This window comes from Salmo salar, chromosome ssa01 (assembly GCF_905237065.1).
Source record: "Salmo salar chromosome ssa01, Ssal_v3.1, whole genome shotgun sequence".
NCBI lineage: Eukaryota > Metazoa > Chordata > Actinopteri > Salmoniformes > Salmonidae > Salmo > Salmo salar.
In genome coordinates this window covers 128,652,248-128,666,691 of record NC_059442.1, presented here as the reverse complement: position 1 = coordinate 128,666,691, position 14,444 = coordinate 128,652,248, and the positions used below count along the sequence as shown (strand labels likewise).

At 40.4% G+C, this 14,444-nt stretch overlaps 1 protein-coding gene across 1 annotated transcript; it reads left to right on the top strand.

The window, feature by feature from the left end:
- Positions 1-14: 14 nt before the first annotated feature.
- LOC106562119 (solute carrier family 25 member 46) lies at positions 15-7,698 on the top strand. The gene is made up of 8 exons (XM_014126726.2): positions 15-509; positions 3,562-3,604; positions 3,794-3,851; positions 4,073-4,150; positions 4,310-4,410; positions 5,019-5,075; positions 5,336-5,393; positions 6,322-7,698. The coding sequence occupies exons 1-8, from the start codon at positions 260-262 to the stop codon at positions 6,895-6,897; spliced, it is 1,221 nt and encodes a 406-aa protein (XP_013982201.1). The 5' UTR covers positions 15-259; the 3' UTR covers positions 6,898-7,698.
- The last annotated feature ends 6,746 nt before the right edge of the window (positions 7,699-14,444 follow it).

The window sequence follows — 14,444 nt, the reverse complement described above, 5'->3', positions numbered from 1 at the left end:
ATTTGGACGCGGAAAAGAACGAAAAAACTTCCGGTTGATCAGTTGACGGTTCATTCGCGTTGTTTTGCTAGGTACATAGCTAGCTATCTAACGACGTCATTTAGAGTGGCTAGCTTGCTAGCGGGTGAAATTGATGTTATACAGTGGTTAAGTTTTATATTTAATGTGTTCCTCGTAGATTTTGAGAGTGATATAGTTAGACAAATTTGACCAATCGTGATACCAGGGAGCTGTCACTCCTATTTAGCTCTCAGGCAGCATGACTTCTCGCCGTCCGGACAATTTCGATGGCTTAGGTTACAGGGGTAGGGAGGATCCTGCTTTCAGTGGGGGCTACAGTGGAAGGTCATTTAATAATTCCTCTAGCGTTGACCTACAGAATTGGGTAACAACACCGCCAGATATTCCAGGTAGCCGAAATTTGCATTTTGATGACCGTACGCCCCCATTTGAGGCGGCCCCTGCAGCGCCTGGTACTCAAGATACCCTGCCCACGGCTCCTCCATCCGGTAGGGGATCGACATCATGATCATTCCAGTAATGCTGGCCCCTTTCATTAACCGCAATGACAACGACACAGTATCATCACTGGGTCATGAGTGTTTCGAACGTGAAAGCATTCACACATTTCAGCTGGCTAGCTAACGTTAGCTTGTATATGTTAGCAGAGTCAGTGTCAGTAGAAGACGTTTTGCTTCTTCGCCTTGAAATCTATGTTTACAATAATTTACCAGTCACACAGCTGATATGTGTGCAATATAGGGATTCAGTAACATTGAAGTACAAAGACCATTTAAGTACAGAGCACAAACTAGGCCTATAACGTTATATATATATTTTTTTTTAAGTTTGAATGAGGCATTGTTCTTTATTGCATGTACAATTGGGCCGTTAGTGTCCAACCAAGTCCAGAGAAAGATGGCTGACAGCCATTTATGTTGTCAGACAAGACCAAGAGAGAGGGAGGCTAGAGTAGACCAAGGTGCAGTTCTCAAGTAGGCAACATGGCCCACTGGAACATCTGTAGAGTGCAACAGAAATCGAAATGCCTATCTTTCTTATATTATGAAGTACCTTTTAGGTTAGTTGTGGATTTGTGAACATTGATTGACGTCAATTAGGCCTACATGACAGCTAATGGCATATTGTTGACACAGCTCAGGGGGGAGTATATCGTGGGTGTCTTTAACAATGGTCATTTCCATGTAAAATGGCCCATGAGCACCAAAATATGAAGTTCATAGGAACATGTCAAATTGGGTGTCAGATGAAAGCTAAGTGTCTATATGTTTTTTTTTTTGAGAGAAAAGTAAGGCATATCAATTTTTCAACCATTTTCCATCCATAGAGTTAGGAATAAGCAAAGACATTAATTTCTTGTCAAACAGATGGAAAAGGGGTCTTAGAAAACATCTACCAGAAATAGTCTTAAAATATATTAGAAATACATAGAAAACATCTTATAGATATGTTGGTTTTTGGTAACGGAATGTCAAGGCACAAGGCAATGTTTCCTAAACTAAATGTAAGTGTTGAAATTAGTTGGCTGGGGTTTTTACTTCAACGTTATTGTTTTTAATTTCTCCTGAAAGTTCACAGAAGTAACAAGTGAAGGTAGACCTTTCAATAAGTTATACTGTTGTTACTGATGTCAATTTTGGTAACAGAATTTCAGAAAAATCGTTAATGGAATTTCTACAATTGAATTGTCTACATTGGGAAATCATAGTAGTCACAAACCACAGTTGGTTCGCTGCTACTGTCCTCCCTTCCACTGGCATTCTGTTATGTTCAGCTCATAACTGTTTTCTTTTTCTGCCGTCTGGTGTCAAAGCAATAGTGTGAAAAGTATAGACAACCCCTCCCTCTCTCTCTTCCTCTATCGCTTTCTCTCTCCAATTAATGTAACTTCTCCATGCTCTTAATGAGACCTATCCATGAGCCCCCTCTCTTTCCATTTACTGTAACCAGCATCCTCACCCACTGAGCATCGACCGACACCGGACGTCCATGGACGTTTAAAAGTACTTGAGATTTGGTCAGTCTGCCTTGTCCAGCCTTGATTTCAACGTCCACAGACGTCTGGACCAGCCTTCATTTGGCCCAAAAATAGACGTCCGTGACTGGTTCAGATTTGGTCTGATCCGTAAAGACGTCTATGTTCACAAGTTTGGACAGCACAGTACAGTTCATCTCCATCGTTCACTGAAGTTGATGGTTCATTTACAACAAAACCTTTCGGGTATTGCCAATCATTTCAATGAACCATTTCACTAGTAAAGTTGAAAAACTCAAGGGAAACAACAACAGTGAAGCATTATATTTTTGTATGAAAGAGAAGGATTGCCTGTTTAGAATTTGGTGAAGTTCGTGTGGGAGAGTTGGAAAAACTATTGTTATTCCTTATGAAAAAGATTGCTGTCAGAGTGCAGTTTAACTGCAGTACAATGCCGTTAAAGTGCACTCTAATTACAGTATGCTGCAAATACTGCGTCCAAAATAACACTGTTGTTTTTTTTTTTACTTCAGTAATTTTGCAGTGTAACTGCAGTTATTCTGCAATTACTGTGTTCAAAATACTACAGTCGACTGCAGTTACTGCACTTTTACTGCAGTTTATAAATGGCAATCTTTTTTTGTAAGAGTATTTATCAATAATGATAAGCCACCAGGTATTCTCAACCTTGATGGGAAACTATTGAGAATGATAGCAGACTGTATTGCCACCATTATTTGCTAGATCCTTAACCAAAGCCTAAAGGAGTGTGTGTCCACAGGCTTGGAAGGAAGCTAAAGTAATTCCAATACCTAAAAATAGTAAAGCACCCTTTGCTGGCTCTAACAGCCACCCAATTAATTTGCTGCTTGTTCTTAGTAAACTGATGGAGAGAATTGTGTTTGACCAAATACAATGCTATTTTTCAGGGAACAAGTTAACTGCTGACTTTCAGCATGTATATAGAGAAGGCCACTCAACTTGTACTGCACTGACCCAGATGACACATGATTGGTTAAAATAAATGGATAATAACCTGCCAGCACATGGTTGGATAGTTATTTATCCAATAGAACCCAGAGAATGTTCTTCAATGACAACTTCTCTAAGATCAGATATGTCATCGCTGACACCCCATTCTTTCTGCAGACATCTTTTGAATCTTCATTCGGAGTGTTGAGAAACTGAGGGAGATTTTACCAAAATTCTGTTACCAAGTTTTGCACCTGCACAGTTCTTCCAGTAAATGTGTTTTTGAAAAATGTTCAGTGTTAATGTTTTTTGTTTGGCATTGATTTCAAGTGAAAGAATTCAGTCTCAGCGCAATTCCCTTACTGTGGAATTTCCCACATCTGACTAATACGTGTGCCAGATACCCGGTTTGTAAACGACAAACACAATTAAAATAGTCTGCTGCTACGCTACTCAATCTGTGATGCTCAAAATAGTTATAAGAAACTATTACTTATTGAGTGACTATGTCTTATTAAAATAGAGCAATAAATAAGGTTTGCGATTAAATGTTGCTGTTTGATATTCACATGTATTTGTTCTTTCTCTTTCAGAGCAGTTGAACAGATTTGCTGGATTTGGTATCGGGCTTGCAAGGTAATTCAGTGTTAGGCCTATCTACGGCGGTAGTTCACCAGTAATGTCAAGATATGACTATAATCCAACTTCAATTCATAAGAAAAAAATATTTACGTCATTGAACATTCTATATACAGGAGAAGTGTTTGAGAAATGGAAAATAGTAGCCCTATATTCATTTATTCTCACCATGACTTCTTCTTCCAGTCTCTTTACTGAAAATGTCCTGGCTCACCCTTGCATTGTGTTTCGTCGTCAGTGCCAGGTAAGCATATGGTCAGGTTAGATACTGTATGTGTTCCACCTTAGGTGTAGTCTGTAGACTCATAATTTTCTACCATACAATATATCAATCTTCCTGGGTATATCACAGTTGTCCATTAGAATGTTCCAGTGCGCTTGAAGTAAGTATGAATGAAGTAAGTTGAAATAAGTAGTAATATTAAATGTTCATTATTCCTAATTCTGTTTTTTTGTGGCTTCCAGGTCAATTATCATGCCAGGTGCTACCATCTGTCCCCATTGACTGCTGTCAGTGTGATGTATAATGTCACCAAGAGTCAGGTAATAAATGTTTTTCATGAACCCAAAACCCAACATGCACTGTATGTTAGGGCTAATTGTGAATCACAAAAAAAACGTTCAAAAGATATTGAAAATGTGAATTTGGGGCTGGCATTTTGTTTTTATGCCGGTATATTGTTGTGAATTCTCTGCTCGCAGGGTCCTAAGGCCTTATGGAAAGGAATGGGCAGCACCTTTGTGGTACAAGGAGTCACATTGGGCACAGAAGGCATCATTAGTGAATGTACTCCACTACCACGGTATGGATTATATTTTAGACAAGAAATCTAGCTAATAGGTTGCAAGAAACCTAGCTAATGGGTGTGAACAGATATTGCCCTTAGTCATCGCCTGATCGCCCACCATATCCTATTCCTTATGGATTAGCTTTGACAAGACTTCAATGAACACATTTTTAAAAATGTTTTTAATGCTGTTGATAAAAATCGAGCACAACATCTACTGCGAGTCATTATAGATGCCGTTAAGTGTCAAACTTGCATTCACGTTGTAATGTAGCCTCTACCAGAACATGCTGAAGTGGCCGATTCTACTCAGAGGGGCCATATCTATCAGCTTCCAAGGTTTCCAGTGAGATGAGCAAGACATCCCAGTACCAAAATCAAAGACCACTAAGAACTTTAAATGAATGGGGGGGGAAACGACATAATACAAAACTATAGCACATACTTCAATAACTGTTCAAGCAACACAAAAACTAGTTTCAACCAGTCTTTTTAAATTCGTAAAAATCACAATCATGTTGAATCTCCTTATTTGAACATATGCAATAAACAAATATGAACTGTTACCATGGATACAGATCTGACTATGTTTGTTTCATTACATTACATTTTTGTTTCCTCAGGGAACTCTCCCACAAATGGAACCCCAAGCAAGTTATTGGACATTTGGTTCTGAAAGGGTAATACCATTTATTTGCTTTGTTTTATAATGGATGGTTTTCATACTGTTAAAAGTAGGGACAAAGTATGTCTGGTGAAAGTGGGGATTCAGTTGCGTAACTATTGATTGCCAATGGATATATTTCTCAAAACGGTGCAGTGTGATTGAAGGGACTTTACCCTTAGTAAATGCTGGTATCAGATGGCGTTGATAATATCTTTATATCAGTAGAATGCTTTGATCTTTTGAACAGTCATTGTGTATCTCTCTTTCTTACAGTTTGACCTATGTGGTTGCCATGCCATTTTACTCAGCTAGTCTCATTGAAACTGTGCAGGTCAGTGAGTCCATACTTGTATGAATGATGATCCGTTTGTGGTCTGTTTGTATTTTGGTCACCCTTATCTTGTCCATCGGTATCGCTTTTATAACTCCCCTCCACATTCTAACTGATTTTCCCTAAAACATAAAGATAATCGTGAGCGTGAAAACAGTAGTGTAAAGTACTTAAATAAAAATACTTTAAATACTGCTTATGTAGTTTTTTTGTGGTATCTTTACTTTATTATTTATATTTTTGACAAATTTTACTTCACTACATTTACTAAAAAAAATAATGTACTTTTTACTCCATACATTTTCCCTGACACCCAAAAGTACTCGTTACATTTTGAATGCTTAGCAGGACAGGAAAATGGTCTAATTCATGCACTTGTCAAGAGAACATCCCTGGTCATCCCTACTGCCTCTGTTCTGGCGGACTCCCTAAACACAAATGCATTGTTTGTAAATTATGTCTGAGTGTGCCCCTGGATATCGGTACATTTTAAAAACAAGAAAGTGGTGCCGTCTGATTTGCTTAATATAAGGAATTTGAAATGATTTATACTTTTACTTTTGACACTTAAGTATATTTTAAAACAAATACTTTTAGACTTACTCAAGTAGTATTTTACTGGGTGACTTTCACTTTTACTTGAGTAACTTTCTATTAAGGTATCTATGCTCTTACTCAAGTATGACAATTGGGAAATTTCCTACCACTTTGTGAAGATCATCGTTCGTCCGTTGCCTACCAAAGATAAATATCATCTTTATGTTTTTGGGAAACTCCACCTTTGTCAGTATCAAAGAATCAGTACATTTTACGATTCCTTCGCAGATCTGGTCATTCCAGCCCAAACACACAAGCAAATATAATTTCAGGCTGTTCTTAACTATTCTGCAATACCATACCAATGTTGTTCCTTGTTGTGTGTCCCCAGAGTGAGATCATCCGGGACAACCCTGGCATCCTGGAATGTGTGAAGGAGGGTGTGGGCCGGGTCATGGGCATGGGCATTCCCCACAGCAAGCGCCTGCTGCCCCTGTGGGGCCTCATGCTCCCCACCGTGCTCCACGGCGTCCTCCACTATGTGGTGAGCTCCACCGTGCAGAAGCTAGTGCTCTTCCTCCTGCGCCGGAGGAGCCCGGCAAAACAGCCCGAGGACGGCTCAGAGACAGTCCAGACCATGCTGGACGCCTACTTCCCTGAACTCATGGCCAGTTTCGTGGCCAGTCTGTGTGCCGACGTCCTCCTCTATCCGCTGGAGACGGTGATGCACAGGCTCCACATCCAGGGCACGCGCACCATCATCGACAACACGGACCTGGGCTTTGAGGTCCTCCCCATCAACACGCAGTACGAGGGTATCAGGGACTGCGTGAATGTGATCCGGCGAGAGGAGGGAGCCCTGGGATTCTACAAAGGCTTCGGCTCCATCGTGGTGCAGTACTCGCTACACGCCGCCGTGCTGCAGATCACCAAGGTGATCTATTCCACCTTGCTGCAAAACGCTTAAAGCAAAACAATGGAATATATTCCTAAATGTTTTTTGGGCTGGTGGTTCCCCCTTTGAAACCTGTTTTTTTTTCTCACGTGAGTCAGGGTTGTGCTCACTGCAGAGAATGTTGTCCTAAAAAAAAGAGGAAAAAAGGAAAATACCAAAAGATGACTTGTTTTTTTTCTGTCCAGAAGCACATTTCAAGTGTTTGCTGGGAGTGGTGTTCGTCACGTAATTGTCACCACTTCCACTGTGTCACAAAGTACTTAATATGTTCTATAACGTATGGCATCAACAAATATCCCTAATAGTCATGGAAGTTAAGTGTATATTTCCTTTTATCTGTCAAACAAACTCATCCTGGCATCATTTATGTGAAGTATCAGTCAGTAGTCTTCTCTGCAAATCATGTTGACATGCTTTCTCTGCGCTTTTCTGCTTTTGTATGAATGTGACAATTTGTTGGTTTTGGGTTTGTGTTAGCACTAGCAGATGATGGATTGTGCCAGAAATGTATGTACAGAATGTCTTTAAATTATTCTTTGCTTTAGGAGTGATAATGTGTGTGTAGGTATGTATCAAGTTGTTCGCATTTTGGCATCCACAGAGTACAGTAAATTTAGGAACAATTTAAAGATATTTAGTACGAGACTAGGAACATGAGCAGATAATGTATAATTTATGCAGATGGCTGATTTGAGTTCAGGGATTTTAAATTATTGAGCTGCCTCTAAGTGTTTAAGGACTTTACGGAGCTCAGAGTAGGGAAATGTATAAGATCGCTTGAGAACCTTGCTGAAAATAAATGGCTGACTTATATTCGGTGTGGGTTTGTGTAATTTGAACAATGAGTTCTCCAATGCCAAGGACTGATAGCGATAAAGTGGCTACATCATTGACTCCAAATGCAGTAGGAAACCAACCAGCATTCAGATAGTTTACCTCAGAGACATACACCAATTGTTCAAAACATTAGGGACACCTGCTCTTTTCATGACATAGACTGACCAGGTGAAAGCTATTATTCCTTATTGATTTCACCTGTTAAATCCATTTCAGTCAGTGTAGAGATAGGTTAAAGAATGATTTTCAGCCTTGAGACAAAGATTGTGTATGTGTGCCATTCATAGGGTGAATGGGCAAGACACAAGCTAGAGTAGAATAGGACTTTATTGTCCATCCAGGATGGACATTTTTCTTTGGCATCACCTTCAATTAAAAGGATCACAAATTTAAGTGCCTTTGAACGGGGTATGGTAGTTGGTGCCAGGCACACCAGTTTGAGTGTGTCAAGAACTGCAACGCTGCTGTGTTTTTCATACTCAACAGTTTCCTGTGTGTATCAAGAATGGTCCACCACCCTAAGGACATCCAGCCACGATGACACAACTGTGGGAAGAATTTGAGTCAACATGGGCCAGCATCCCTGTGGAACGCTTTCGACACCTTGTAGAGTACATGCCCCGATGAAGTGAGGCTGTTCTGAGTGCAAAAGGGGGTGCAACTCAATATTGGGAAGGTGTTCCTAAGGTTTTGTACACTCAATGTATATTTAAATATGTCTCTGATTTACATGTACTGGACCTCAGTATAGGGCATTTAATTGTTATATACAACGTTCCATCCACCCACACTAGTCTCGTCTACCAGCCAGCTCTACACACAAGTAGATCTATTATATTCCCAATGAAAAGCTTTTTGGAAATCAACAAATAATTATAGTGGAGATCATAGGTATGCAAAAAGTACCGTATCAGCCATCATCACCTTGCTGTCTCTGCCTGGCCGGTTTCCCCTCTTTCCACTGGGATTCTCTGCCTCTACCCCTATTACGGGGGCTGAGTCACTGGCTTACTGGTGTTCTTCCATGCCGTCCCTGGGAGGGGTGCGTCACTTGAGTGGGTTGAGTCACTGACGTGGTCTTCCTGTCTGGGTTGGCGCCCCCCCTTGGGCTGTGCCGTGGCGGAGATCTTTGTAGGCTATACTCGGCCTTGTCCCGGGATGGTATGTTGGCGATTGGAGATATCCCTCCAGTGGTGTGGAGGCTGTGCTTTGGCAAAGTGGGTGGGGTTATATCCTACCTGTTTGGCCCTGTCCGGGGGTTTCATCGGATGGGGCCACAGTGTCTCCTGACCCCTCCTGTCTCAGCCTCCAGTATTTATGCTGCAGTAGTTTGTGTCGGGGGGCTAGGGTCAGTCTGTCACATCTGGAGTATTTCTCTTGTCTTTTCCGGTGTCCTGTGTGAATTTAAATATGCTCTCTCTAATTCTCTCTTTCTCTTTCTTTCTTTCTCTCTCTCGGAGGACCTGAGCCCTAGGACCATGCCTCAGGACTACCTGGCTTGATGACTCCTTGCTGTCCTCTGCCTGCAGCTATGGAACCCTGACCAGTTCACCGGACGTGCTACCTGTCCCAGACCTGTTGTCCCAGACCTGCTGGAACCCTGACCTATTCACCGGACGTGCTACCTGTCCCAGACCTGCTGTTTTCAACTCTCTAGAGACAGCAGGAGCGGTAGAGATACTCTCAAAGATCGGCTATGAAAAAGCCAACTGACACTTACTCTTGTGTTACTGACTTGTTGCACCCTCGACAACTACTATGATTATTATTATTTGACAATGCTGGTCATTTATGAACATTTGAACATCTAGGCCATGTGCTGTTATAATCTCCACCCGGCACAGCCAGAAGAGGACTGGCCACCCCTCATAGCCTGGTTCCTTTCTAGGTTTCTTCCTAGGTTTTGGCCTTTCTAGGGAGTTTTTCCTAGCCACTGTGCTTCTACACCTGCATTGCTTGATGTTTGTGGTTTTAGGATGGGTATCTGTAAAGCACTTTGAGATATCAGCTGATATAAGAAGGGCTATATAAATAAATTTGATTTGATTTGATCATAAGGGAGGTATGAGGAATTCTGCTCTCGGTACCAAGGGATTTACCTGGGGCAGTTACACTGAACATAAATATAAACACCACATGCAACAATTTCAAGGTTTTTACTGAGTTACAGTTCATATAAAGAAATCAGTCAATTAAAATAAATTCATTAAGCCCTAATCTATGGATTTTACGACTGGGAATACAGATGTGCGTCTGTTGGTCACAGATACAATAAAAATAAAGGTAGGGGTGGATCAGAAAAACAGTTTCAGGTGTGACTGGGGCTATTGCGATGACGTGTTACCGCCACACTGGCAGTCATGAGTCATGACCGCAGTATCACCTGTCGCAGCAAGAGGCCGCATGCTCCTCAAACAGTGGTTGACGCTTGGAGTGAAGTAAGAGGAGTATCCTACCCAAAAGGCGGGAAAGCGCCTTCCATTCGCTATTTGATAATGGGCCATTCGAAATCAAAACTAATTTAACACAGTGTTAGTAAAGACAATATTACATTCAGAATAGTCTGATGGGTGATAATATGATCACTTGATGAGAGAACAGTGTGTGCAGCCTGAGGCAAGGAACAGAGGGCAAGCTTTTTTTGTGACTTTCTCAAGTCATCAATAGCCTATAAGCACATCATGCGGGCTATTTATGTATTGATTTCTAAGACATTCTAAGGTTTGTATCAACACAACTAAAGTTGCCAAATAAATCTAAATCTAGCGTAACCTATAGGACCTGTTTCAAATGATCACTTTTATGCTCAACATAGCCTTCATATACACACTCACTCAGGAATGGGAAAAATATTTAATTTTTTTATTCAGCAAAATTTTATGATGTTCTTACTATAAAATCATATAATGGCAAGGGACTTATATGCATATCTTGTCTACTAAATGAACAAGCCTACAGCCTATATGGCATGCTATGTAGCCAGATAACATACAGCAATAGCCCAACTCATACTCTGTTGATCTGAAATATAGTTTCTTTAGACATATCTAAAATAGATAATGGATTGTTATATATTAAATTGATATATTATTCAATTGGATTTATTGGAGATGCTAAATGTGTTTATGTTAATTATTGGTCAATTACCATGAGACCGAAAGTCTTGCACGACAAGAGCCAGCTGATAAATTGCAGCGCTACACATCTCTTTCGCATAGAGTTGATCAGGCTGCTGATTGTGGCCTGTGGAATGTTGTCCCACTCCACTCCTCTTCAATGGCTGTGTGAAGTTGATGGATATTGGCAGGAACTGGAATACACTGTTGTACACGTAGATCCAGAGCATCCCAAATGTGCTCAATGGGTGACATGTCTGGTGAGTATGCAGGCCACGGAAGAACTGGGACATTTTTCAGCTTCCAGGAATTGTGTACAGATCCTTGCGACTATGCATTATCATGCTGAAACATGAGGAGAGTGTGGTGGATGAATGGCACTACAATGGGCCTGAGGAGGATCTCCTCGCGGTTACGCTGTGCATTCAAATAGCCATCGATAAAATGCTATTGTGTTCGTTTTCCCTAGCTTATGATGTCAACTCTGTTCACAAATTGACATCAGCAAACCGCTCACCCACACGATACCATACAGCAATATGGCTGCCATCTTCCCGGTACAGTTGAAACCAGGATTTATCCATGAAGAGCACACTCCTCCAGTGTGTCGCTCACCATCAAAGGTGAGCATTTGCCCACTGGAGTGGGTTACATTGACGAACTGCAGTCAGGTCAAGACCCCGGTGAGTACGACGAGCATGCAGATGAGCTTCACTGAGACCGTTTCTGACAGTTTGTGCAGAAATTCTTCGGTTGTGAAAACCCACAGTTTCATCAGCTATCCGAGAGGCTGGTCTCAGACTATCCCGCAGGTGAAGAAGCCGGATGTGGAGGGGCTGGCGTGGTTACACGGGGTCTGGTCTACGGTTGTGAGGCTGGGTTGAAAGGACTGCCCAATTGTCTAAAACTACGTTGGATGGGGCTTACGGTAGAGAAATTAACATTCGGTTCTCTGGCAACAGCTCTGGTGGACATTCCAGCAGTCAGCATGCCAATTGCACACTCCCTCAAAACTTGACACATCTTTGGCAATGTGTTGTGTGACAAAACTGCACATTTTAGAGTGGCCTTTTATTGTCCCCAGCACAGGGTGCACCTGTGTAATGATCATGCTGTTTAATCAGCTTCTTGATATGCCACACCTGTCAGGTAGATTATCTTGGCGAAGGAGAAATGCTCACGAATAGGAATGTAAAAAACTTTTGCACAACATTTTTGAGAAATAAGCTTTTTCCACATATGGGAAATGTCTAGTATCTTTTATTTCAGCTCATAAAACATGGGACCAACACTTTACATGTTGCGTTTATATTTTTGTTCATTGTGGATATCAGGCGACCATAAGAGCAGCTCTCTCTCCAGGGGAGGCTAGATGAGAGGACTGTATGGTGGTCAAGTGTAAGGTGTGCTTCAGGCTGCATGTGTTAGTCTGCCTTGTGCAGAATATAACCTCACACACAGACCGATGTCTTCATTACGATAAAGTGGTCTGACTAAGCTCAAAGTAGGAAACCCTCAAATGTCAGTAATGGCCACAGTTGTGGGAACTCCATTTTTGAGAAAAGTGAAATTATCTATTTGATTTTATCAATTTGTATGATAACTCTTTGGTCTGATGTCAATCAGAGGTGTACCCTTTTCAATCTGAGTACGTAGTGGTTGTTCAAACTATGAGATCAGAGATTTTATGGAATGGGGTGAGTGGGTTGAGATTTCTTCTATGTTAGATGAAGTGACCATTAGTTTAAAGTACATGCCTATATGATTCATACTGTGAGTCACAGTTTATTTTGTTCATGTGATAATTTTTTGTTTATGGAGTGACATTATGGGTAAAATTAAGGGAATTTGAGAGAGTATAAAAGATGCCCGATCACTGAAATGTTCAGTTCTCAAATTAACACAAAGATGAGCAAGGCACATCTGATTGGTAAATGACTGAATTTTACAATTGATTGGTAACTGATCCAATTTAACATATGTTGACTTTGACAGCTTTCCTGGCTTCTTTCTGACGTGTTGTAATTGTGGTATTGGTCTGTGTGTTGAATTCATTTTTTGCAGGTTATGTCACACTGGCTTTTGCGGTGTACCTTGTTGACAGCATTTCAGCAATGCATAAGGGATGTCTCAAAAAAATGCAGGATGAAGCTAAACATGTTATCATACCAAAATATAACATGGATGTAAGTCAGATTTCTAAAAGTTAGTTTTTTTTATGTATTAATTATCTTGTTGATATTAGGTTTGTACATTCTGAGATTCCCTGAGGTTTGAAACACCTAAGTGGTTTAATTTGCAGGCATTGTGGAAAACCTACAGCGGAAGTTGGAGACCGAAGCGTTATAACAAGGTTAGCTCTTAATATCCTATCGGTTTGACTTGATTTAGACAACAACAACAAAAAATTCAATGACTAATGCCATCATATTATACCTTTCATTTCACTTTGCAGACAATCCTGCCTAATTGCATTTTCAAATGGTCTCACTGCCCAATGCCCAGTGGAAAATACGTTATGGAGGAATTGAGGGAGATACAAAATAGTTTGGCATCTTCTGCAAAGGTGAGTATTTTGAACATTCTTATCTGTCATATTTTCCATATTTGTCTGTCATTATTATGACAGACAGTAATCACATGGAGTTTCTCTGAAATCAAAGGTACAAATAGTATTGTCTTTGATTGTATGTTTGATTTTCACAGTGTGAAGAGTGTGGGCATCTGAAGGACATTCAGTGGCGGCCATGTAAAGGTGCAAGAGTTCCATACAAGTTCTTGCAATGCTTGCAAATTTTTGTATCTGCAAACCTGCACTAGCGGTTCTGGGGGAGGGGGGGGGCAGTGCCCCTGTGACAACAATTTTGGACCCCCTTATGGCCCCCCTAAATGTGGAGTATGAAATAATTTTTACATAACACATTTTTGCTATCGTTCTTTTTTTACATCCGTTATTAGACAGTGGCAGCGATGATGATTATGAACTTCGTTTTTTGCCTGCTAATGCCTGCAATGCAGTGAAGAAAACGATATGACAACAATAACGTCTAATATAACTGGCCCCTCTGACAGTACAACTGGCCCCAGCGTGGCCCCCCCAGTTGAAATGGTCTAGAACCGCCACTGCAAACCTGATTGATATATATTTTTATCATATCCACATTTAAAACCAGCAGCAGAAAATCTGTTTGATATTGTTTTATAATCAAATATTAATCAACGCTGTAATTGTTTATCAAGTATTTTCTGTAAAAGTATTTATGCAACCTTCTTTGGTGAAATCTAAGTATGTTCTATATGATTGCTTATTTTCAGATATTACATTTTTAATTTCAACGTATTTTTAATTTGGTTATTTCAGGATTTATTAATGATGTCTTATTTCTGTATTTAAAAAAATAATAATAAACGTTTGATAATAAACACTGTAATACCGTATTTTGATTTAGCTACAACACAAAATATGGGGTGGGGGATTAATTCATTATTTTATTCTCAATAGACACACAAGGCAATATATTCTTTACTATACCAATCATTTATCAGACCGTTTTCAAGATTTTGTTGATGCATTTATTTGCAATATAATAGAGATTAAGAGGGGTA